This window comes from Helicoverpa zea, chromosome 16, assembly GCF_022581195.2.
Source record: "Helicoverpa zea isolate HzStark_Cry1AcR chromosome 16, ilHelZeax1.1, whole genome shotgun sequence".
NCBI classification, from domain to species: Eukaryota; Metazoa; Arthropoda; class Insecta; order Lepidoptera; family Noctuidae; genus Helicoverpa; species Helicoverpa zea.
The window spans coordinates 3,167,408-3,194,970 of NC_061467.1; the positions used below are offsets into that span (position 1 = coordinate 3,167,408).

A 27,563-nucleotide genomic window follows, 5' to 3' on the forward strand; every position below is an offset into this window, starting at 1 on the left:
GAGGGCACTTGCGCCTTACATCAATGGTAAAAAACAATAATCATATTAGAAAAATTACAGGTACTAGACTATGATTGTATTTCTTAAAAAAATACTTAAAATCTAGTTAAAAAAGGCACACAATCATCTGACTGCCTAGCCAACCTCCAACAGATACACAACTAGAGGAGACAAATATAGCCAATAGCTCAAAATTACATAGTTTCAATCAAAGTTATTTTCACATGAAATTATACTTTGATAGAGACATATGCCTCTATTTCAAGTCTCATCGATTCGATTTCGATCGATCGATCACTTGTAAAATCTTGGACAACTTCTTGAAATCTGAAACAGTCTAATTAACAGTGAAAAAAGTTTGAAAACCATTCAATAGTTTCATATAAAAAACTTTGACTTATGTACTACACGATATTTACAATTACCACAAATTATATATATTTTTTTTACAATACTATTAATCGCAGTCAGCATCAGTAGATTTCCTGAGCGCCTCACTCTCTGACTTCTTGTTGACAAGCTCGAAGTTCCTCTCGAGATGATGCGCCTTCTTCGCCTTGTACTCCATCAGCTCGATGATGCTGTAGCCCAAGAAGCCTACCAGCAGGAATGCGAACAGGATATATAGTCTGAAAACAATGTAAGATTATTGTAAGTTTAAAAAATATAGGTATATCATGATTATGAGTCATTTCACTGTATGATTTTTGAGTAATATCAATAATATATTTAATTAAATAATTTTCATAGTAACACAAGGATAATAAGCTTTAGCTTTATAAACAAGCTTTCAGTATTAAATATTTAGTATTAAGTATTTTCTTCAGGTTTGAATTATTAATGTCTAAACTAGACTAATCAACGCCAAAACCTAATAACTGCTAGCGTTTAACCAGTAAAATACCATAACACAATGTTGCCAAAACGAAATCGATATGTCAAAAAGTAATCCGATCTCTTTTAGAGACAAGTTTCTAACCCTACATTTTTTATTAAATTGCGGCGAAATATGTATTTGATAATAATAAGCGGAAAGAGTTTAAACTCTAAACTACACCTTAGTCAAAATGCGTGATCTATAGATTCTAGGCATCCCTAACATGAAACTGACCTAGTCCTAACACACAAGTACGGCGCGGAGGCATATGACAGCACGCTGCCGGTCGCCTCCCACAGCCTGAAGTTGGAGTACGCCGCCTCTTCGTTGCCGGGGAACAAGATGCCTGAAAGAGCTGAAATACGAATAAAAATAATACAGTATAGTATGTTCACTGTCGGGATAACATATGCAATGAAATTCTACGCTGATTTCAGATTGTTTATATGAAGATAGTTAATTACACTTTTTAATCTACTAAATAATTTACTAATAAGTAAACTCTTAATAAATAACTCTTAAACACTATTGATTTTTGATATATCATTTGAGTTAACACCGGATTAACAAATCCTCAAGGATTCCAATTTATTTTGTAATTATATATTATGTACAATATTAAATAAATCGGGATCCTTCGGGCAGTGTTCCTCCGATACCCAACCCTTTCATTTATGGTGTTTCATACGCTATGTATTACTCGTGAGTTATACACTAATCAATCCAAATATTTATGAACCATACCATTGACTTGCACGAGCCACACAGCATCAGCAGTGCCCCATATGGCGGCGAGCGCGTAGAACACCAGCCACTGCTCCGGGTCCGGTCGCCATGACAACAGCGCCGACAGGAGACACAGGTTCAATACCTGGAACGAGGGAAAATTATATTCAAGGATGACCTTAACGAAACCATTGAAGGTGTCGTAGAAGCGCTTTTTAATCAATAGTGTGCCTATCATTGATAACCGATTAAAATACATTCAGTTTATTGGTGCTGAATTTTTACCACAGATAAACATATCTGGTTTACACAATAGCTAGTCAAGCCTATCTGTATGAGCGGTTCTGTGATAGGCAAATACCAATATCACTTCCAATGTATACCTTGGACACCAACACTGAGTAGGTAAAGTTGCAGAAAAACATTTTCATGAAAACCTGGAACTTAAAATCCGAAGTTATCAACTCTCCTTGAGCAAACGTGATGATTAACGCACATAACTTCTTAGTATGAGAAGCGCCCTATGCCCTGCAGTAGGACTTGGGCTGATGATGTTGTTTTATGGCAAATTTCCTAGACCTCTTTTTGACTGATGATTAATTTTTTTCACTTACCAAAGCAGTAACCATGACGGGAAACCTGCCGGTCACCTTGACGAGTGCACCTGCGACAGGCGCGGCGAGCGCATTGAACACGCCGAAGCAGATCATCACGTAGCCGATGTTGCTGATGCCGTATGCGCAGCCGATGAACGCCTAGGGGAGTTGCCTTAGCTGTTAGTTGGTGATAGGTGTATATTACCAGGTAGGTAGGTACAATACTTGACTATACAAACAGATTAGTTAGAGACGCTCTCTGGGCTAGTCATTGATATAGAAGAAATTATTTTAAGAGGTGTCTTTAAGCGGTGCCGAAGAATAAAAGCAAAAAACACATGCTTAAAATTAAAGAGCAAACTCCAACAAAAGCAATACTTGCTGGAATCTTAACTTATCGTAACTGTACAAAAATAGTATCAGTTAAATTACCACTCGCGCAGCAATAGGTAGTAACCGCAATTCGTTGCTTTAAGATTCTTGGTAGGCGCCCAAAATTGTACAAGATGATATTAGATTTAGCTTGTTTTAAAATCTTTAGAAATACAGTTCAGGCCCAGAGTCACTGACAACGTATACGTTAGGATTCTTAAAACCACTGTTTAGTATGAATTTTCAGATTCTATTTTCAAGCAGTTGCTTTCAGAAAACCGAAAAATTACTGTCAGTAAAAATGGTAATAAATAGTAAATATATTTTAAACGTACCTGAGTAAAATCAGCAGCCATAAACGCCTGCTCAGCGCCGATATACCCGATGACTGGTAACAGTAGCAGCTGGTACTTGTGTCGCAGCTGTTTGAGCGTCACTGCCAGCAGCTGGACTCCGGACTTGCCCTGGCACGCTGCTTTACGTCCTGACGTGTACCTGAAAATAGTAATAACATTGTGTGTAAGAAAATTAGAGTACATAGGCATATCTCAAAAAGTTATATGGTCTTACTACAAAAACTTAAACATGTGTCAAATACTTGTCTAAGTCAAACACTTGTCAAAGTGTGGCTGCCTTATTTCAACATTGACATATAAATAAAGGGACAGGAAATGTCACGAAAAAAACGTGCACACCTACTGTCAGTCTGCAGTCGTAACTAAAATGGCTGCCATTACTAGGGTTGTACCGCTACCGGATTCAACAAATATCGATATTGTATTCTAGTTAGAAGTACGTACGAGTCTTACTGGGTGCATAAAAATAACCGAGTATAAATAATTTCTTCGTCATAGAACTAACTATCACATTAATTTCACTGATACTAATAACCTCAACAACATCAACCAAATGGGAGGAGTTATTTCAGTAGGGTGATACCTTTGAAAAAAAAAAACACAGGCAAAGTAATTATTAATTATTTATTATTTCAAATAGCGTGGTGGCCTAGTGGGCAAAGAACCAACCTCTCGAGTATGAGGGCGCGGGTTCGATTCCAGGTCAGGCAAGTACCAATGCAACTTTTCTAAGTTTGTATGTACTTTCTAAGTATATCTTAGACACCAATGACTGTGTTTCGGATGGCACGTTAAACTGTAGGTCCCGGCTGTCATTGAACATCCTTGGCAGTCGTTACGGGTAGTCAGAAGCCAGTAAGTCTGACACCAGTCTAACCAAGGGGTATTGGGTTGCCCGGGTAACTGGGTTGAGGAGGTCAGGCAGGGCAGTCGCTCCTTGTAAAGCACTGGTACTCAGCTACATCCGGTTAGACTGGAAGCCGACCCCAACATAGTTTGGGAAAAAGGCTCGGAGGATGGAGGATGGATATTATTTCAAATAGCCCTATGAAAGTTCTTTCACGTCAGACTAGTTGCAGGGTGCCAAAGATTCGGTCTTATGAAGAAGAATCCGCAAGAAACGCCATAAGTAGATACTCTCTTAAAAAAAATACAATAATTTACAATCGTTTTCAAGCTATTCATGAGAAAGTTATATAATGCAAATGGAGCTAATTATGTATTAATCGATTGTACAAAACAATTTTGTGCCGGCGGCCATATTGGATTTACAATGTTATTGATATTACTATATTGTATTGTCATGGGAATTAAAGGTGTATACAAAATTTCAGATTAATCGGTTGACAGGAAGAGGGTGAATTTTGAATTACTAAATTTGACCCAAGAATAAATAATAAACCAAACGGGGTGAGCAAAGTTATTCATTTCTAAACAATATAAGCTTATTAAAAAACTGTCTATGAGACAGTTTTTCAATTCTTCTACAACCGTAGTATCTGAATCTTATATCTAAAAATGTTTTAATTATTGACTTGATCAAAAGGAACTTGTGGTTAGTACTGTGATTGGGATCACAGTCAAAAAAAGTATTAATTTCATAAAATTCACACATAAATTTAAAAATGTATAGATAATAGACTTCAGGTTTAATTTTACAATCTAAATGAGTTTTCACGAGTTTCTCTGTTTTTTTAATTATATCTATGACGCTACAAGAGGCATATTTCAGCCCTCCTCTTGTTTTTACATAAATGAGGCTATTGATGTCTTCCTCCCCAATTAATAATGAAACACAAACGTCACATTTAATGCTACGCATTAACTTTTTAACGACGTATCCAGATATATATTCGATGACTTTATCAGAGTACGTCTCAGCTGTGGTATTTAAAATGTATTGCATATACGTATCGTACAAATCGCTATGATCCTCTGGGATATCTATGAAATTCTTTCTATCACTCAATTCATTTATAGCTAAAACCGGATTTTTACTAGAGCAATTTAGTACAGTAATTTGCTCTAGTGGAGCACAATTCCCAATGCCATCATCGCGAATCTCAGCTCTCACTAATAACTTTTTGTAAGCTGCGCGAAATTGAACAGCATTGGGATTATTGTTGAAACCCCCTCTAGCTCTCACAGCCGAGAAAAAAAGCTCTAAATGATCTTGGCTGACTTTATAGAGGGGGATGTATTTGAGCAATTTTGTGTCTTCGACCAGGTAACGATAAAGCGACAAAGCGCTTTCCATATTAACAATTAAACCAATGAAGCCGGTTTTTCTTCGGGAATTTATTACAAGTTCACCTGATGGCAATTTTAAACTTTTCAGGTAATTTGTCGCACATTCAAATAGAGCAGATATTAAACCAATATTGGCAGGACACATAGCTTTTTTGAATCCTGGGGGACGGATGGAGTGGCTGTTTAATACGTCGAATACGTTGTTCATTAAATTTATAAAATTCACCGTGCCATCACAATTTTTAAATTGTTTTAATTTTAGTTCACAACGGCAGTAATCAAGTGCATCTGCTACTGAGCTACTAAAAAGCTGTGTCGCCAGTTTTACCTTCATTTTTTGTTTTTGGTAAAATATATGAGGTTTTTTAATTTTATTAGCAAGATGGAGGCCCTGTTTTTCTTGAAGTTCAAGAAGTTTTTCTAGATATTCGAAATCTACCTTTCGCCCGAGTGAGTCTATGAACACTCTAAGTTCGCCAAATGCATTTCTTATTAATTTTATCCCGTGGCAAGGGTCAATAAAAGCGTGAACGCGAGTGCCATATTCAAAACTGGTAATATCTTGCTGTCGGAAAAGATTACAGCCAAATGACGTAAACATGCTAAAATTTGCGGCAGGTCCATCACAAGTAATACTAACTACCTTTACGCCTATTTCTTGACATAACTTCAAAGCTGTGCCAATAATAATATACTTTTGTTCGCCGGTAAGGGTTGTTATGAAAAAATAACCAATGGGAATTTTCCACGAGTCGTTAATAGCTGTCAACAAGACCACTAGAACTTGATTTGCTTCCTCGGTACTGTCACTATCTAGATTGTGTCCTAAATTAACTCGACCATGAAATATCTGATCTCTTGGATCCCAGGTCAGAGACTTTCTTATGGCCATTTCGTCGAAAACTAATGAGCATATTATAGGCCGGGTACTTCTCTGCACCTTGAATTTTAATGTGTCAAATGCTTCTTTAGTAAATCCAGGTTCGCAATTAACGTGTTGGTACCATTTGCATAAAGTTCTTGTATGGGGTAAACATGTGTTATAAGTCTGCCTTATATAATTGTAAGCTTTAGGGGACAAGAAATGTAAAGTCAATGCAAACTTTCTGATTTCTTCGGAGTACATACGAGGTGTAGGCAAACCTTTAGACTTCATAACTTGCCTTTTCAAAAAGTCTTTTGGTCCCGCTAAATCTTCAATAGCTACAGCTTGTTCACTGTTGACACAATTTTTTCTCTTAAGATCTTCTACAATATCTGCTAAATTGGCTATCTTTTTGTTACGCCTTCGAATCGTCTCGTTGAGACGTTTAATTGTTTTCTGCTGTGTGAGACATTTGTTTTTCAAAGCCTTGACTTTTTCAATCAATACAATCTGGTAAAAAAAAATCACCTGTAGGTATAAAGAAGCAGGGTATGTCCGTAAATATATATGTAAAGAGCATTTAGTTGGTGTAAGATATTTCACCTCTATGGTTTTATTTTCTTTATGAAAATTAAGCGTACAAAGGGACATAGGGACAGGAAAAGCGACTGTGTTTTATATATAGTGATACTACATATCTATACTACATATCTATGTAATGCTACTACATACATACTCAGTCGAAAACTGAACTTTCTTTTTTAAAATCTATACTAATATTATAAAGAGGAAAACTTTGTTTACTTGTAATGAATAGGCTCAAAAACTACCGGACCATTTTTAAAAATTCTTTCACCATTCGAAAGCTACATTATCCACGAGCAACATAGCATATAAGAAACCTATAGTACCAAACTCCCTTAAAAAAGATTAAAATACTAGCCTTAGCCTACACTTTAGAAAGTTGAAATTGTTCATAAAGACCCGGACTTATACACAAAAAGAAAAGACATACAAATCAAATTAATTTATTTATTCATATACATGTTGGGTATTAAATATGTTCACAATTTTAATAAAATTAGTACCACCAAAATCTGCCTCAGAAGGCGTATGAATGTAATGTCAGGTATGAAGATTGTAGTATTAATCACATACATTAATTTTCATGTATTAATATTCAACAAAATCAAATTAAATGCATTTTCAACAAACAAAATTAATTACAATGTCAAAGTTATGATAGAAAAATAAAAATATTCACATCACAATAACAAGTAAGGATACAGTAAGTATGTAATATTAGGAGAACAGGGCGTATGTCAAGGTGTTTCTAAGTTATTGTCATTTAAAAAATCATTAATGGTGTAGTAACAATTTTTGACCAAGAGGGCTCTAAGTGCTCGTTTAAATGTGGTCAAGTCGTATTCTTTTATTTTTTGTGGTAATTTAAAATACAAACTAGATAATATATACTTTAAGAATTGTTACAAATGTTTTAATTTACAAATAACTTTTTACAATGTCTTGATAATAAATATATATACATCATACAACTAACTTATTACGTAATATATACACTTACTATAAATATAAATGTATAATTTAAGAATCATTTGTTCTATATATTTCTAATTTAATTACTAATGTTGCTATCCCTTACAAGGACCATTGTAAATACCTCTTTATGACGGACAGTCTGCTTCTTCCTTCTTCTTTCGTCTGAAACAAACTCCTTATGCTTTGGTTTTATATTTTCATAGGATAATGGGAACACATCAGTTGATGTGGCAGTATCATTATGCTTTCTGATGTTAGTAATATCATGTAAAACCAACGACTCTTGGGGGCCTTCTTTGGGTGTCTGAAAAAAAGAATATTCCTTTAATAACGATTGAACGGAGAGATATACTGTACTAATAATATAATTACATAGGATTTGTCTAACAAAAAAAAAAAAAAACTATCTTAAGACTTACCAAAAATAATGTGGGAACAGAGTTGTCACGTAATCTTAAGATATCCAGTGTTCTATTAAAACAACTATCTTCAAAGTGAAGCGAACAGACATACCAATATTTATGTCTGGGATTAATATTTTCCTCACCAATAGCTTCTAACCATTTTGTCCTTAAATCATTTCGTATAGGAAACCTGCAAAAAAAGTTTTTTAATTAAAGAACATCAAAACTTGAACTTATCTATAGATAGGTACTTTGATTATTTGTTTGGATTGAATAGGCTCCGAAACAAGTTGACCGATTTGAAAGCTACACTTTACCCGGTATAGGCTATTACTGTTCGCTTACGGGAATTGGATCCGTCGGGACGCGAGTAATACCGCGATGAAAAGATAAATAAAAAAGTAAGTAAGTAAATAACAAAATAGAGATGTTCTATTCAACATAATACACAACTCTGAGGGCTCAGTGTCTTAGGAACAGTAACTTCTGTTGTTAAAATTAGTAAAAGCTGAATTATAAAAGTGGATATTATATCGATACAGTTATGACAACTGTACAGCACTATGCCATATGACATGTTATTGTAAACAACATTTATTTCTAAATATAGCTTTTTATACAGAAATAAACTTAAATATAAGTACTTTCACCATCAATTCATGTTTCCGTAACATATTTTTTATCCAATGTGAATTAGTTTATGTAGAATCTAGCAAAAACTGGTTACTAACCTGTGTAAAGAAAATCCTGCTTGATTTTTGTGCTTACTTGCACGACACTTCACGATACAACACGTAGGCATACTCGGTGATAAATTCAGTCTTGAAATAGTAAAGTCTTAATAGTAAACACGTAAAATACACACATAAAATAACAAAAATAAGTCACGAAGAGCACCTATTTGACAGCACAACTACCATGACATATATGGCCAGATATGGCACGCAGAAGGATTTCAAAAGTAAATGTCACCATTTTACGCAATCACAAAAATATTGTTGTCCCTGTTTTCAAATACACTTATCTGCTTAGAAAGAGTGAGACAGAACTATGTTGCATAGTTTGTTTCATATTTATATAACTATAGATACGTCAATATCAAAACGGCGTCTCCTTATAATTCTAAGCTCGATGTATTTCAAGAAAACCTTATTTCAAAGTCATAATTTGCATTTTTTTTAGACAGGTGTTAATAAACTGACGTTTAAAAGTTTCTGTAATAAGATGGATATGGTCTTACTACAAAAACTTTAAACCCTGTTTTACAGTTGTCTAATAAAATTTTGGCTGCAAAATGAACCATATGTCAACGTCATAATTTGTCATTTTTTTAGACAAGCATAAACTGACGTTTAAAAGTTTTTGTGGTAAGACGGATAGAGTCTAACTTTTGAGTACTGAAGCGAGACTCAATTTTAAGGACTGCTCAAACATCATTTTGTCTGTTTCACTTACGTCAATTACTGCGCACATTTCAGTAGTAATTTTTCAAGAAAAAGTTTCAAATATGCTAATATTAAACTGAGTGAAGTGATCTATACATATTAGGCTATCAATGCCTAATCAATTAAGGAAATAACAAAAACTGGCCACGTCCGAGTCGGACTCGCGCACGAAGGGTTCCGTACCATTATTTATAAAACGGACAAAAAAATCACGTTTGTTGTATGGGAGCCCCCCAAAATATTTATCTAATTCTAGTTTTCAGTATTTGTTATTATAGCAGCAATATAAATACATAATCTGTGAAAATTTCAACACTAACTATCACGGTTCACGAGATACAGACGGTCGGACGGACGGACAGACGAGCGAAAACAATAGGGTCCCGTTTTACCCGTTGAACCCTAAAAACAAGCAGAATAATAATTTATGGTGCTATATAATTAAATCATGTATGCTAAAAATAAGAACACTCACCTAGTGAGCGAGTCGACTCCCACAGACACGAGTAGAACAGCCCCAGCCATGCAAGCCAGGTACACGCCCGCTATCACCTGAATCTTCAGAGCTGATGGAGGCTCCAAGTTGGAGTTGCCCTGAAAAAAATATTTGTCATAAATGCCTTTAATTTTCCTTCATACCTTTGTCAACAACGTTGGGAATGACTTCTTATCAAATTATATGCAGATCGGCTTCAATCTATTTGGACTACCAGTGTTTGACATGGAGACTTGACCTCCTCAACCGAGTTACCGGAATGATTTTTATTTAAAGTCAAATTCATTGTACTCGCGTTCGCCAAGCTGGTGCAGTTATAGTAGGCCCTTTTTTACCCTCCTGTAAATTCCGTTATGTCCTATTCCCTCTATATACTCCCTAAAATGACTACTTAGCGTTAGAGGTACATACATGTGAAGCTTCAGCACTGCAGAAGTTGACACCGCAAGTGGCTCCGAAGTCAACAGTCGGGGCACTGGTCGCGTTACTCAGCAGAACTGCCACGCTTGGAGACGTCTTGTTCGACAGTCTCGGCTCATCGCCCAGGGTCGAAGATAGAACTGAAATGAGGTTTTAACTACTTGTATATCACTAATTAGAAAACAATAAAAAATCAATTGTATCTCGCATATACCCGGCTTCGACATACAACGGGATAAATATGAGATAGCCGAACCGAGGCCGAACCTATAAACCCTATTCATAATTTATAAAGAACGCCCTCTTTCAAGCCACTAAAAAATAGTAATTTTAATAAAAAAAATTAAAAAAAATAGTTTAAATTGTGTACATTTTAATTCGCTGCAACTAAGTAACTCTTGAGTTATCTGTCTAATAAATAAATACATTTTATGTGTTTAAAAGCAATACATATTCTTAAATTAGGTTAGTAGCAAAGTTTTAACTACAAGTAAATTGCTCTCAAACGACACATAACAAGCATTCTAGAACACAACTATGTTGATTGCAGTTTTTTTTTTTAATTTTAACATTGGACTTAATTAACTATTTCAATATGATAAGGCTGAATTCTAATGCAGAACACTTAGACTTCCTACTTTATCAGTGAATTTAAACTCAAGGTCAACTACCTCGTGCATTTAGCTTGACTTTCACCTATTTTGTCTTTGCTATAGGAAGTATGTTCCGAATTGTTTGACCTTGAATTATCTCAGTATTCTATTCTTTGTTTCATGTGTGTTAAATTGTGAGAATTTCAATGTAATTCATTGATCCTTTACCCTGCTATGAGAATAGAATTCTATTCTTAATTTCATTTAGTTCCCAAAAAAACAATTTTTCCCTCAATTCGGATGCTTGTTTGATTTTAAACTTCAAAAGAAGTTATCCTGTTTAATTTTTAGCTTCATTTTTTCCTCTCCTTCATCACTCGTCTCACTCGTCTAATCTTTAATTTCTATAAGCAGCAACAACTTACTGGCTGAAGAAATAAGGTTTCCCCAGATCTGCGCCATTTGGTAGAACATGAAAAAAAGTCCAAAGAACCGCACCACCAGCACCTCTGCTGACACTCCTGATAACTTCGCATACGGTTCTGCTACCTAGAACATGTCAAAAGCTTCGTGAAGATAGATCAAGGAACTACACCACTTTCTCATAATACAGACTTGTTTCTATTGCACATAAGCACTTGTAGGGATTCGTAAAACACTGAGATGTTTTGGATAATATTTTGATTTCGCTCACAAATTTAAAAAAAAAAAAAAACAGGATAAAAATTTTGTTTCACTGAACAATACTGTATAGTTTCAGAATGTTAATATTTTTACATCAATAGAATAATTATTTTCATACATGCTTAAATCCAAATAGAGATACCAAATCATGGATGTCAATGAAGCAATTAATATTCTCTTAACAGACGATTTCCGGAGGTTAGATTGTCAACTGAATTATAATCGTAAAGGGCGTTAACTTGACCCAGCCAGGATACACCAAAAATATTTGTGTATACGTACTGTTAGAAGATGCTATGAAGAAGCAATGAGCATATTAAGTACCCTTATTAAGCATATTGTGCTAGTTGCTATATAGTTGTCTTCATAATACTTGAAATGAAGTCCCAAAGCCAATGTTATCAAAAATGAAAATGGTAATTCTGGAATCAAAGGTCTAAATTTACAACTTAAAAACCACCTTTCTGCCTTATATCACAGCAATATCCTACCTCGGCTGCGGGATTGTTCGAAAGAGGTAGTCAGAAGCTAGTCATCAGCATCCAGTCTAACCAAGACATTATGTTGACTGCGTAACTGGGTTGAGGAGGTCAGATAGACAGTTGCTCCTTGTGAAGCACTAGTACTCAGCTGCATCCAGTTAGACTGGCGGCCGGCCACAATATAGTTGAGAAAAGGTTCGGAAGATGACAGACAATCTTAGAGCTTTAACTTACTACAGACAGGTAGGTGCACTTGGCGCACCAGAGCGGCCCTCCTCCGAAGCCCACCATCATGCCTGCTGGTACGAGGGTGTACAGTTTCGGGTAGAACTGCGCGGCTATGAATGGCATGTACGCTATGAAGGACACTGCTACCGCCCACTTGCAGCCCAGCCATCTGAGGACGAAGAACTCATTAAAAACCTGATACTGCTGGATTTCCTATTCTCTTAGCTGTTTACCACATACAATCATTTAAAGTCTGGGCCAGATGTACAGAATTTTTACATACATAGGTTTGTAGATATACAAGGTGTTGATTCGCATTTGTGCCATACTTCAGGAGGAGGACATAAAATACGTAAATAATCGATTGGAATTACAGTAGACGGGAAATAGCTAATATGCACTGCTTTTTTTGTCATTGTAATGTCGTAGTATTTCAGAAGTAATCCAATTTTATGAATGAAATTTATGAATAATCGTTGCGTATGCTTTGTTTTTGCACTTGTGTGAGGGCACAGCACGGTTTTAAGGCCAGTAACACACGCACCAAGTTTAAATACGGCTAGAGGATATTGACGGAATTCCGAAAAAAAATTAAAATCAAAAATTTTCGTACCAATTTTTTTGTTGATTTGGGTTGAGAATCATTAGTATAATTACGTCCTTGACTATGGCACGGATGCAAATCAACAGCTTGTATAACATTTTATCTTTCTACGCTACGGTTCAAATAAGTTCTGCAAGAGCCGATCTGCCGATCATGATGACAGCAACCAAAAATTTTCCAATAGTATTTTTATTTTGACGACCTCGATGGCGCAATGTTCACCATACCGGACTGCCGAACCTGAGGTCCCGGGTTCGATTCCCGGTTCGGTCGACATTTGTGTGATGAGCATGCTTGTTGGCCGTGGTCTGGGTGTTATAATATGTATTTACTAGCTGTTGCCCGCAACTTCGTCTGCGTGGGCAATATAGAATCGTCAAAATACTACTTATCCCGTAGGTGCATTCTTTCACGTGACAGTATAATTAGGATTAGCACTTCGCAGTCGCATAGATTCATTGATCAAGGTTGTGTTGTGGATGTGACCATTTTTCTAAACAAAAGAAGTAAAGTTTGTGACGTTGTTCAGCCAATTTGGAAAATTATTACGTATGGTGCGTAAGTAATTTTCACAGGAAACAGCTATAATCTATGTCTACATGCTTTGAGTCTGATAAAGCTGTCATTTGTACATTTTCTGCAGCTGCTGCGACTAATCAGAAGCCAGAAAGTCTGTCAGTCTTACTATAATATGGATATCGTCTTGTGTAGTTGACTGGATTGTAGATAGGTAGTCGCTCCAAGCAACATATTGGTACTAAAACAGATTCGGTGACTGGAAGCCAACACCAACATAGTTGGGGAATAGCTGGATGGATGATAAAATGAGTCATCATCATCTGCAGGCGCATAGGGTAGGATAGTTTCACTTACTCATGGTAAGGCTGACCCCACATTAGGCGTGCGCGATCCTCGGGCGTGTGAACGTCGCGTTTTACTGCCCTGCGGCATGTGTGAAGAGTGCAAGCGACGCGCTCGCGGCGAGCACGCGGCGCTCGAGTTGCGTTCTTACCCCTTCGCCTGCTATCCCCGCCGCCCGCTAAACGCCTTAGCAGTTAAACGTCAAGGAGAGCGGCGCGTGCGCGCCGCGAGCGCGCTGCAAATGCCGCAGGGCAACAAAACGCGACGCTCACGCAACGCGCTCGCGACGCACGCGCGGCCCCTGCGCTACTCACACGCCCGAGGATTGCGCACGCCTAATGTGGGGGAGGCCTAAGCCGGGACTCCACCGAAATGTTTGCATTAGTTCACGAATAGGCAAAATGTACGTATCTGTGAGTCCACTTCATGTGTCCGTACTTGAAACCTGTAGTTTTGCCAAGATTTTCAGAATGTACGCTCGCAATTTGTCATTTCTTGGTGGAGCCAGCAAATCAAAAGAAACATAAGTGTTGTATACTGTGCGTCACTACCGCACACCGGGAAAATTTCGCTCTTGCGGAGGACGTTTATATACCATATTTTGTGTCACACGTAAACAGGACGACAGTAAGTATCCACCGAAACACTTTCAAAGATCTGATGAACGAACAAATCAGACCTGACTTGGTCACCTGGGGCCAATCAGAGCTCTATGAAGCGATCATACGCTTTGGCTCCTACTGTTATTGTGGTTTCTGAAAATTTATTCACCTCATTCAACGATGAATGTAATTCTGATGGTACTATTAAGAACACTTGCTTAGCGCAGAAGCTGACGTTGGCAGGTCAACTCTTTTGACTTCTCGAATAGGATACCATTGGTTTTTGTGCAATGCACACCTGCAATGCATTCTGGATTAGGATAGGATATAGGTGGATAGGATTTGCAACAGAGAACAATTCTGTCTTTGTGATTAAATGATATCAAACGTAGTTTTATATAAAAGGTGTTTTTTAGGGTTTTTAGACTTGGCTCGGGTCTTACTGAGACTGTTCGTAATCGTGAACAGTGTATTTGCGATCAGAAGTTGAAAGTAAGCATGTCTCTGGTATGCGGCGCGTAATTTGTACGTTTTCAGACGCATAAAGCATTTTACGTGTGTATGGTATTAAATAGAGAGAGCTCCCATTTCTTATCTGCACTTTGTATCTGGGCTTGTTTTTAAAGCTACAGAATCCTACATTACCTTCCTCACGCTTAGCAGCGCTTGCGAAAGATAGATCCTCATTTCTTCTAGGATTAAGTTTACATATTTTGCATCAGAAAAAATAATTAAGGTCTACTTAATACTATACTCACTCAAAGTAATTTGTTTTAAGGCCACCACATTAGTGGAAGATAAGCTAAACTATGTTTATGAAAAAATCCTGATATGAACTCCATCTGTAACTTTCAATGATAATTAATTGTTCCACTAAAGTCATCATTTTTGACATAATGTTCAAAAAATAATTTAGATGGCACCGTTTTAAATTTGGCTAAGAACTATTAATTTTCTTTTCATCAAGGTAATAATTATAGTTGGATTTTGATGTGGCACGGCAAACTGACAAACACTATTGAAATGTCTATCGAAAAATTACACTACGTGTTAAAATATGGTGAATTACGGAAAATACACAACTCCATCTGTTGAAATAATAATCCTCTATAAAGTATGTATGGTAATATTGTCATTTACCACCTCGCTCCTTTGACAAATTGATGATGTATTTTATTTACCACAGATGGAGCTACTTTAACCTTGGCTAAACAAAATTTTCATATTTTTTTTCTTCCGAAGATACTTATAAAGGTGTGATTTTCTGTGTAAAGATTAACATAGGCCGATCAACTAATATAAGTACAACATTCAAATGTACAGTTTTGACAAATAGATTGCGTGTCGTAATATTTTACATCTTGAATTCACATAATTAATCATATCTTTTGATAGAGTGAATCGATTTCGATGAAACAAAAACTAAGTAATACCCCAAGTTACGTAGAATTTTTGTATATAAGCATTGTCTGCATTTAATTCGTAGATTTTACGTGAATCCCGAACAAACAAACAGATAAACAGACAAACAGACAAACAGACAAACAGACAAAAATGACAAAAATGATGGAAATGGGTTCTGTTAGTTATTCTTTAACATGCTGGCTATTTTTTTTGTCAATTTCTTCAATGTACAAAAATTACTTTTCTACAGATTTATTATATGTATAGATAACTATGTATGTATGTAGCTATATGTAGTTTATCAGTTGTGTTAGCACCCATAACACAAGTTAATTAATAACTTACCATGGGGCTAAACGACCGTGTGTGAAAAAGTGTCCCGGCATTATTTATTATTATTTATTTATTTTGACTGTACATAATTTAACTCTTAGGGGTTTCATCGCTATGCATTCCGATTAGGACTATTTTTACTATTATTAAAATTCGGCAATGCCTTCACCACGTCATCAATTCATACATAATGCATCACTGCACAGTTTATTACAATGCAAATCTATTCAAGCACCGCGAATTCTAATCACCATTTTTTTCAATACCTACCTACATATCTAATTTAAATACATTTGATCAATAAACAAGATCACTGTCTGACTATCTAATTTGATGTTTGAAGACGATGAACAACTTATGTATTTACTTGACGTAATCCAAAAACCTAGTTGACTCAACCGGTTAAAGGAGACAAGAAGTTGACATTACTTGAATTGGGCTAATGTTAAAATTCTATCGCTAGTAACCCAAATCAGTCGATAGTTAGAATATAGGGAACGGCTTTTAAATGACATAAATGTAGTTCTAAAGCCAATCAGACTCGCCTCGATCGATCATTGTTCGTCACGGCTAATTCTTTTGTAGACGAATGTAAATAGGTAGATGCAGCTGACATAGCAAACTTTGAACTTTGCGGGGTTTTCCTCGCTAGGTAAATGTCTTTTACCTCAAAATAAACTGTCTGGTTTGTTTACTGGTATCATGGGCGATTACTGAGCTGGTTTTTTCCGTGTGGTATTTTTAACGGCAGCTTCCAAAAGTGCCTTCATTGCCTAGGTAGGTATTGTTTGGGAAATTGCCTTCCTCCACTTATTTATAAATGCACGTCATAACTCCATGCACAAACCTAGCTAAATTTCGTGATGTCTGCGATTCTCCGAAAGGAGTATGTATGGAGTTTCTTGCCATAAGACCCTGTACATATGTGTAGGTCTATATGAAATACAAACCTTTAACTTTGATTCTATCAGCGGAACTAACCTCCTAAGCACATACTACAGGTATCAAAATAGACTCCTAGCCAAATGTAACATGTAACATTTAGGGTCAATTCCCACTGAAAGAGCAGCGGCCGGCAGCGGCCGTAAGAGCACGGACAATGTAAGAGCGCGGCGCGGCGCGGCCCAGCGCGGCGCCGCGCGGCCCGCCGCGCTCGCGCTCAATCACTTGCATTTACGGCCGCTGCCGGCCGCTGCCGGCCGCTGCTCTTTCAGTGGGGATTGACCCTTATCATACTTACTTAATAACCACAGCAGGCAGTAGTACATAAGCCACTATAAGCGAGAAGTATATAGCTGCCAGGGTAAACGCACGTCAAAGGCCAACAGGTGGACTAGAGAAAATTCTGACACTTGGGCTCGCTAGGTGATTAAACCTGCAGCCCACGTTATAAGAAGAGAAGAAGATACTTACTTAATGACTACAGCAGGCAGCAGTATATTGGACGGTATAAGCGAGAAGTATATAGCTGCTAGGGTAGACGCTCGTCAAAGGCCAACAGGTGGACTTGAGAAAACTCTGACACCATGGCTTGCTAGGTGATTAAACCTGCAGCCCACTCGATAAGAAGAGAAGATCATACTTACTTAATAACCACAGCAGGCAGCAGTATATTGGACAGTATAAGCGAGAAGTATATAGCTGCCAGGGTGAAGGCGCCGGCTCCGGCGTCGCTGTTCACGGAGCTCTGAAGGTTGGCAGTGCCGTGGAACGCCGTGAAGTGCACCATGAACGCGAAGCCCAGGACTAGGATGTTGCGGTTGATGCGCCATTTCTCGTTTGTGCCGAAGATTACTGATGTCTCTGGCATTTTGGTGGGTTATTCTGTGGAAGAAAAACAAATATCTGAACTGAGGACGTCCTCCTTTTTGGCGAGTCGGTTAAAATAGGTGTAGAAAAAATGCCCATATAACTAAGATTTCTATTGTTTCTGAAAGCTATGAAATAGTTCAGGTAAATATTGGCAACTGCACCAGCTTATGGTAATATGGTTTTATGTAAGCACAATATCGGTGAGGTTTATTGTTGCTATAAGTTTGGTTGGTTTAATTTCTTGGTACTTCATGGTCCAGATTTTTCATGACGGGCCTATAAAGTCCTCTTAAATCTTAGGTCGTAAGGTCAAAAAGACCACACTTTTGTTCCCATTAAAAAAATGGCATCAGCATCCACAATACGTGCGGAACACTCCCTTCTCCTATTTTGCATTCAAGGATATCGGATTTAACTGATTGTATCTTGTTATTACCGGAGCAAACCGGTTTAAGTGCATAAATGACTGAAACAAAACATTGGCTATCAATCGAGGATATAAATGCCCTAACTAATCGATAATAGAGATGAATGCGTTTTTTGGTATTCTTCTAATATCTTGATATTTTTTAGCATTTTTTACACGTGTTGTAGAAGTATGGATAACGCTCCCTTAGCCTATCTATTAAGCGTTTTATTATCTCGTGTCTACTCTTTAAATAGGTTTTAGTTCTTATATTTGGCTATCTCAATAAGGGACAAGGGACCTTCTAATTTCCGAAATATAACTCCGTCAAGTCTCTTTCTTCAGGCTTGTGATGGAATTTGGTATCAAGATAAGCAGGTCCCTACAGATGACATGGTTATTATCAACTGGTGACAAATGATGGTTCAGTATATTTGGCATAATAGAGCGAAAAAATTAAATTATAAATTTAAAAAAACCCCCGACCCAAAAAAAGCACGCAATTATTATGACTAAAGGTTAAAAACGCTAAACCCTATAAAAATAAAAAAATAACTTTTAACACTACGTAAGTACCAACTAAAGCATGTCAGACTAAACTAAATTTTGTCGTGTCGGGGGACCGCTCTAATTTATTAGCCTAACGTTAGAAGTAATTATATACTACTACATTACATATACTTCTTATAACTTTTTATACAATAGTCGTGGTGGCCTAGTGGGTAAAGGACCAACCTCAAGTACGAGGGCGCGGGTTCGATCCCAGGTCAGGCAAGTACCAATGCAACTTTTCTAAGTTTGTATGTACTTTCTAAGTATATCTTAGACACCATTGGCTGTGTTTCGGATGGCACGTTAAACTGTAGGTCCCGGCTGTCATTGAACATCCTTGGCAGTCGTTACGGGTAGTCAGAAGCCAGTAAGTCTGACACCAGTCTAACCAAGGGGTATCGGGTTGCCCGGGATACTGGGTTGAGGAGGTCAGATAGGCAGTCGCTTCTTGTAAAGCACTGGTACTCAGCTGAATCCGGTTAGACTGGAAGCCGACCCCAACATGATTGGGAAAAGGCTCGGAGGATGATGATGAACTTTTTATACAATTTTGTTTAGATACGTGTTTTTTTTTTTATACGAATGTTGTAATTAGGTAGGTATCATTTGATTTATGTAAGTATTTTTAAAGGTAAAAAGCGGTCCCCCGACACGTCAAAATTTAGTTTAGTCTGACATGCTTTAGTTGGTACCTACGTAGTGTTAAAAGTTATTTTTTTATTTTTATAGGGTTTAGCGTTTTTAACCTTTTGTCATAATAATTGCGTGCTTTTTTTGGGTCGGGGGTTTTTTTAAATTTATAATTTTATTTTATTTCATGCTTTTTGAAGGAGCTCCTTAATTTTTCCTTCTTTCATTTAATTTCTTTTATTTTAAGATGGGGTCGCTATATGCGATCTCGGCCAAAAGAAGCTGTTTAACAATCCTCATGACAAACCAGCTCTGGGAGAATTGCACAGACAACAAAGATTAACCTTTGGTCATTCTAGATTTTCAGCAAAAATATAAATCGGTTTATCCGTTTCATTCCGGCATTCCAGGGTTTCATCCGCCACATCCCATTTCCAGCATCAGGTTCTCGTCAATCAGAAACATGAAAAGAACTCGTCAAGACAAATTCAACGAGCCCAAACTCGATGAGTTTACTAAACGGCAGTTCAGGGTTACATCTCCTATCTTCGTGTCCTAACAGCAGACCAGCTCAGTGGTTCCAGAAGACATTAGTATTTCAAATTTCAGATCCCACATATGCTTGCAAGTAAACTGAGCGTGTAACATTCCTATCACACCTAACAAACGAGCTGATGACCTTGAAGACCTGAACCGATTTCCACCAAACATAGCTAAGAACACTCCCGAATGACATTCCTTTCAAACAAAAAAAACCGCATTACAATCGGATCATCCGTTTGGGAGCTACGATGCCACATACACACACACACACACACACACACACACACAGACACGTCAAACTTATAACACCCCGTCGTTTTTGCGTCGGGGGTTAAAAACAGACAAACGCATTTGTATATTACAGCATTTGAGTATTAGCTAGGATCTCTGCATCAAGCTCTCACAAAGACACTTTGTTGTCTATTGAAATATTTATTTTTGCCCATATTCTTTAACCGGTCTCGTCTAGAATAATAAAATACGTAAATTCTGACACGTGTATTTCTTCTAATTATATTTTTCTAGTACCATTTACAAACTAAGCCGGATCCTTCTATTTTGTATGTAAGACGTACAAACAACATGTATCTAGATTGATGATCCTTGTTCAAAACTTACATATATCCTCAGTTCCGTTTGACAAATGGATATATTAGCTTCGCTGATGTAATTCCACATGTTCACATTATTATTATTAGCAAAGACTTTATAAACTTTATGTTTATTATAATGTAGTGTAAGTACTTCATGATTATCAACATCTATTAAATCACGTCATTCTTGAATATAGACCTCCTCTGATGTCCGCAATTTTTCCGAAAATGCACTGTTTCTAAATAATTTAAATACAAATCGTTAGCCTTACTAAAGCTTAGCCTTAAACCCGTTTTTATGTGCAATCATCAAATGACCGGTCCCGCTGTGGGTTAGCAGCGGTGAGGGAGTGTCAGACTCATACTGAATAAAACCCATCATGTTCTTTCTGGGGCCCTTCATGAACCAGGGCCGTGGTAACTCTTCTGAACGAAATCCCGAAGCCCCGGCAGAAAGGTGAGGCCTGGGGTTGGTTTCGATTGATGGATTGAGCTCAAAGAACTCGTAGCTTCTTCAAACCAGCATTATCATAGAATTTATGGAGATTTAATTTTTCTAATTATAATTTTTATGTTAGGAGTACTTATGAGACTAACGTCATTCGGTAATTATGCGACATAATTAACAGTAATTGCAGTCCTCTATACAACACTTTATTGCAAATAATTGGCAATATATCACTTGCCAGACACAAATATCTAACAAAGAAAACCTTTTTTAATTGACTTCAGTAGATTTTACAATGTGATAAGATTTAAAAAAACTGTGTCGCACTTAGTTAAAAATGCTAAATAAAATGCTAGACTAGATTAATATAATGCTGATTATAAACATATTCGCACGGGCACAATACAAGCTTGCGACCTTGGCCTGTCTGTTTGAGGTCAATTGTTTGCACGAACTAAATAAATCAAAGCTTTTATTGTGCTACTAACAGATACTAGATATATATCATGACTAAGGCATTGTAAATACGTCCATATGTACATTCATATGGCAGGCATTTTTGAATAAAGAATAAATTTCTTTAAACTGCAGATGGTCCAATGTCCCCCAACATTGGACCATTTTCAGTCTGCGGGATTGTTAGAAAGAGTTACCGCGGCCCTGGTACATAAAAGGCCTACGACGGAACACGACGGTTTTTAGTCAGTGAGAGTCTGACACTCCCTCACCGCTGCTAACCCACAGCGGGAGGGGTCATTTGATGATTTTTGACGTCCAACGTTTTCTTTTACAAAATTCAATTAAAAAATATTGTGTTACTTTTTTTTCAAGGTTTCAGAAATTAGGTTTACTAGTACTGTTCGTATTTCAACCCAAGGCTTTAAACAGGGCAAATAAGTTTTACGATATACTTAGGTAAACACTTCACTTACGCATGAGATATCGTTAGCTGATTAGGACGAGGTTTAACATGTAACTAGATTATTAAATCTAGCTCTATAAACACTCAACAAGCCTGCGTTTTTATACAAAAATACATGCAATAAAAAAGCCTTTTAATTAAAACCTTTTAATTCGTTTTAATAGAGCACCTTCATAGGTATTTACACTAGCTGTTTTTCCGATCGGGTTTTCTGCACAGCAATGCGCGCATCGTGCGAGAGTTGTCGCGCATACGCGTTGCGACAATAAACAATTGCCTGCTGTAGATATGAAAAATTACGCCAGGAACCACGAAGCATTTTTCTTCTGCTCGGAATATGTCCTAAAACTCTTCTGCTGTAAAACTCCTGATAAATTTCGCTGGTGTCAACGCGCTCTTCGCGTGTTCCTAGACCAATAGATATTTTATATTCGCTTGGTACTTACTTAGTAATCTACTTAAACCACCACCTTGTTGATAAAAATTCCAGCATGTACAAAAACTTATTAAAAATCATTGATGATTCGATGTATGTAGTATAAATTGCGCAACACTACGACAATCAAGTCATTTTCACAAATTGTTATTCAGAGCACAAAGAATATTGCGTGTCTTCGTTAGCTGAATCACTAACTTAAATATGTTTGTAGCTTAGAGTTTTGAGGCGTAACCTTAGGAACAACTTATATATATATATATATTTTTACCATTACTATAAGTTGGCTTAGTATATTATAATGTTAATGATTATTTCACAGATACACGCAGATGGCAGCCCTGAAGTGGACAAAAACTGTTTTTTTTTTTGTGACTATAATTTAAAGAAATTTTGTATTGTATAAGTTGTAATTTAATTATACAATATAATTATATTGTAATAGCAGAGATAAAGTTGGGAGTATCAAATATTTTGACCAGTTGACAGCTGTCAGTTTTCAAAAGAGAATTTCAGTTGTTTGTAATTACTGACTCTTATATGGTGTTCTGATTTTCGCAAATTTTTTATTCTATTTACTTTCTCTGAAAAATCATTTTCTTATTTTTATGTATTTTATTTTTTTCTTTGTGCTAATCGACATATTTAATATATGTATATAAAGGGAGTACGCAATGAAGTACATAATAAAGTATATAAGAAAGTACATAAGGGGAGTGCATAAGGGGTGTACATAGTGGGAGTATATAAGGGCAGTACATAAGGAAGTTCATAAGGGGAGTACAAAAAGGGAGTACATTAGGGGAGTATATAATACAGTATGTCGGGTGTTTCGTACCTAATCAAATTAAATTAAATACGTTTATATACTGGTAAATATTATGTCGATTAGCACAAAGAGAAAAATAAATTAAATACTTAAAAACAAAAATTTCAAACAAAGTAAATAAAATAAAAAATACGTGAAAAAGTGGTAATAACTAGCCTAGTTTCAATAAACGTTTTTGACTTTGACTTCATTAGTCACTCGCCTTTATAGCCTACTCGATAAATAAGATAACACTGAAAGAATCTTTCAAACCTGTCTAGTAATTCCTGAGATGAACGCGTTCAAGCATACATATACACAGAGTGCACAGTTCTTAAACAGTAGCGTTTTGTTAATAATGACCTACTTGGCTTTTGTAGCCACCTTCAGACAAGCAGCGCTGCTCCTCCTAACAACAATGAATTGAAAATTACTCTTACTTCAAAAATAGTAAGTAAATTGGCCCAAATGGATCATCTACTTAACCGAACGAACATAAAAATATACTTACGTAGGTATCTATGAGCTGAAATGACTGATAGCCTAGTTGTTATAGTAGTTTTTGCTGATCATATTACCATTTACTGGTAATACATTATTAACGTCAAGTGCCCAGCTATTTCATATTTATAACTATAGTTTTTCATAGACCTTGCGAACGTACATTAGTTTAATACTTAGCACAATTATTATATTATGCGCACATTATCGATTTTGATCGATTAATTTGAATTGTTAATTTGATGCGCTGTTGTTATTGATTCTTATATGTTATCATCACTTAAAAACTGCACCTTCGTTCCCTTAAATGCCTGCAGTCGATATTTTTTCATAGAATTTAAGCTGCATAATGTCATTATGAAATCTTAGTGCCTAGCATTTAAAGCACCAGCCACTAGCATCAGTGTAACTAAAAGATACTTAGGTCCTATATAAAATTACAATAATGCGAAACTGAGATTTTACATAAAAAAGCTTTCATTGCAAACCGAATAAATAATATCTAAATATAAGCAACACGTGACAATAAGAGTACTCACTAGTACCACTGCAGTCTGAAGGTTATTTTTTTTTTTAAAGAAAATCGTGAATTCAATCGTGAAGTTTTTATGTGCGCCCTCTGTTTCCCACGCACTCCTAATTGTTACATTTTCGCTAATTATGAAGCACCGTATTGGTTGTATGACCCCGGAGTACTCATTAGCAGTTATTTTAGAGGTTGTGTACAATACAATACTTATTGATTAAGCTATTACCAGCTACATAATGTAAATGTATTAGTGCATAAATAAGAGTAAAGAAAGGCAATTAATTTTAATGATATCCCATACAATTAATATTTGAAATTACGATAATAAATCTGTATACCTACTAATATGTAGAATATTGTAAAGCATAAGAGTTGGATTGCTTGCTCGAAGGCGCTAATATCAGGAACTTTAAATATGATATTTCCGAATCAAATAGTCCATTTGCCGAGGGAGACTCTACCTACCTATGTAGGTAGGTTTTCTATTATGACCGAGATTTCTTTTCCGAGTATTCTGACTGGATGCGGGTGAAACCACTGGCGGGAGCTATGTGACAATATTTTTTGTGTAAGTTGACATAGCTAAGTTTTTTTTGCATTACACAATTAAGAATGAAAAAAAAATTAAGGAATTGTCACAGTAATTTAAGAAACTTTTTTTGCTGAATACTTTTTTGCATATTTTTTGTCAACGGAAACTAATTTGATTATGTAAATATAATTATAGATACGATTACTTACTACTGAATAAGGAAATAGTGTGTGAGTGAATTGCTTCTGTGATAGTAAAAAACCGGCCAAGTGCGAAATCGACACAAAGCTTTCAGGGTTCCGTATCTACTTTTAACTGACATGAAAACATTATTAATTATATCGATCTAAGAAACGACATATTTTTACTAAGCTTTTGACTATCGGGCTAATATTTTATTAAAAAGATTCAATAAACATTTATTAATTACTTAAATAGATAAAATTTTATTTTTCCTGAAGAATAAACAGTAAGAACACTACTTCTATACTTATACTAATATTATAAAGAGGAAAACTTTGTTTGTTTGTTTGTTTGGTTGTAATGAATAGGCTCAAAAACTACTGGACCGTTTTAAAAATTCTTTCACCATCCGAAAGCTACATTATCCACGAGTAACATAGGCTATATTTTATCCCGGTATGGGCAGTTACCACGGGACGCGGGTAAAACCGCGGGAAAACGGCTAGTATTAAATAAAGTTCAGTCAAGTTTTCCGTTCCAATCTCATTGCACTATGTATTGAAAAGGGTTTATGAATATATAAAGGTAATGTAACATATACAGGCCCCACATGTACCCTTAGCTCCTCTAGTTAACCAGTGGTGGAACAGCCATGCCCTTGACTCATAGTGACAGTCAGCGGTTTCAATTACAATGGCGTCACACAATTACAATCACTCACTCCATTGTGACAAACATACATAATATTCTAATCTATTTTAGTCGACCTCTACCGAAAACTGGCCAATTATATGAACTACTTAATATCTAGCTAAAAATATCAATCCGATTTTACGATAACTCTAGTCTGTTTGTATGTACTATAGATAACATTTAACGGCGCTTTGAAACTAGCGGAATCTCTATTCGGTTTTCTTTATGCCAAGTGACGAAAACTACGTCACGACGGTTTGGCGTGTCATCATTGGAACCAATTGTTGTCAATTGACACCCCCGTAAGATAGGCTCGGAAAAACCGAGTGGAAAATCCGCTAGCTTGAAAGCGCTGTGATGACATACAAAGGTATGACTAGAAGGACTTAATTTTGGATGCGGTTGAAATGGCTTGACTGTAACTAGTACCTAATATCAGAAAGCTGAATGGTTTGTTTTGTTTTATTTTTAATGTATTTGGTAGTCACGCTAATCTCAACAACTATCGGTCCTATTTGAAAAATTCTTTCAGTTAGATGGGCAAATTTAAATTGTCTATGTTTATCTAAATGCGGGAAATACTAAAATGCTAAATAATATATGAACATTTTATTCATATTTTTTCGAAAACTAGATACAAAGACCCGGAATCACAAACCCGGTAGATGATTCAAATGTTAACGTCTTCATTTATTTATTAATTCTTTTTTTGTTTTTTTTTTTTCAAAACACGTTTACGTAAATAACAGAGTTCATCTTAATTGGGATAATATGCAAATCCTATTGAACCATCCAATCCTTTTGCTATCCAATGAACCATTTTTGATGCATTTAAAGTCATTCTTAAAGACTTCGTAAGCCATATTTTTTTAGTTATAAAAAAATGAATATTAATGAACCCGACAGCTCAAACCACAATAACAACAATTTGGTAATAAAGATTTCATTGATAAATGTACGTCATTTGATGTTCCTTCTTCAAAATACAAATCCTAAAAATGTAACTTCAAAATACACTAATTCGACTTTTTTTCTCAGTTATAAATACCATTTATTTCCTAAGCTATCATTCATAATAGGTTAAATTTCAGATACCTATCGTCTTCATTGTTTTATTTTTATTTTCAGATGTCGGTCTTATCGCGAATCAAACGAATGTTTACGAAGGCTTTGTTAGCTTTGTATGTTAGATTCGTTGCATTTTTTTTTTTAAATATTAGGTGTAAAGTTCAACATAAAAATACGAAATAAATCTGAGAATATTTTATCGTATTAACTATAAATACTGTCACTGGTTTCTCATTTTAATCTTACACTGAGATTCATTTAAAATAACTGTCTAATTTAATTAAATAAAAATTTTACTTACCCCGCTCAGCAATGAAGCGTGGTTCGTCCTTCGAAAACTTTAAAATAATGAGCGTCCGTTTCTCTATGCTTTATCCATTCATATCACAATCGTAAGTAGAACACACTTTAATAATACTTCAAAGAACTAGTCTCTTAGCATAATAAACTTTATTTTTAAATACTTTTCTTTTCATATATGTTTAGTGAACAAAAAAGTACACTTTCGGCCAATATTTTTGGGTTACTTAATTTTGTACTCAAATAATTTTTGTAACAATAGTCGGTGGTGATTGTACCGGCGCGGGAGTTGGGCCAGAGTGTCCGAACCTCAAGATAATAGGTGCCTAACTAAGTAAATGGAGCTAGAGAGCCTGTGCAGCTGTGCGAAGGATTCCGTGCGTTTCCATTGTATTACTGCTAGGATTTGACGTTGAATGATAGGTAAAATGAATGTAAACTAAAACTAA

The 27,563-nt window shown here is 36.0% G+C and overlaps 2 protein-coding genes across 2 annotated transcripts; both read right to left on the reverse strand.

Moving 5' to 3' along the window:
- Positions 1–61: 61 nt before the first annotated feature.
- On the reverse strand, positions 62–27,467 carry LOC124637278 (UNC93-like protein). The gene is made up of 11 exons (XM_047173621.1): positions 27,116–27,467; positions 17,745–17,982; positions 12,361–12,523; positions 11,386–11,509; positions 10,359–10,507; positions 9,927–10,045; positions 2,907–3,066; positions 2,218–2,358; positions 1,622–1,748; positions 1,112–1,232; positions 62–629 (listed from the first exon to the last, which is right to left on the reverse strand). Exons 2-11 carry the CDS (start codon positions 17,966–17,968, stop codon positions 458–460), a joined length of 1,500 nt encoding a protein of 499 aa, XP_047029577.1. The 5' UTR covers positions 17,969–17,982; positions 27,116–27,467; the 3' UTR covers positions 62–457.
- On the reverse strand, positions 7,061–8,884 carry LOC124637280 (THAP domain-containing protein 2-like). Its single transcript, XM_047173623.1, has 3 exons — positions 8,738–8,884; positions 8,022–8,196; positions 7,061–7,906 (listed from the first exon to the last, which is right to left on the reverse strand). The coding sequence occupies exons 1-3, from the start codon at positions 8,806–8,808 to the stop codon at positions 7,679–7,681; spliced, it is 474 nt and encodes a 157-aa protein (XP_047029579.1). The 5' UTR covers positions 8,809–8,884; the 3' UTR covers positions 7,061–7,678.
- Positions 27,468–27,563: the final 96 nt, after the last annotated feature.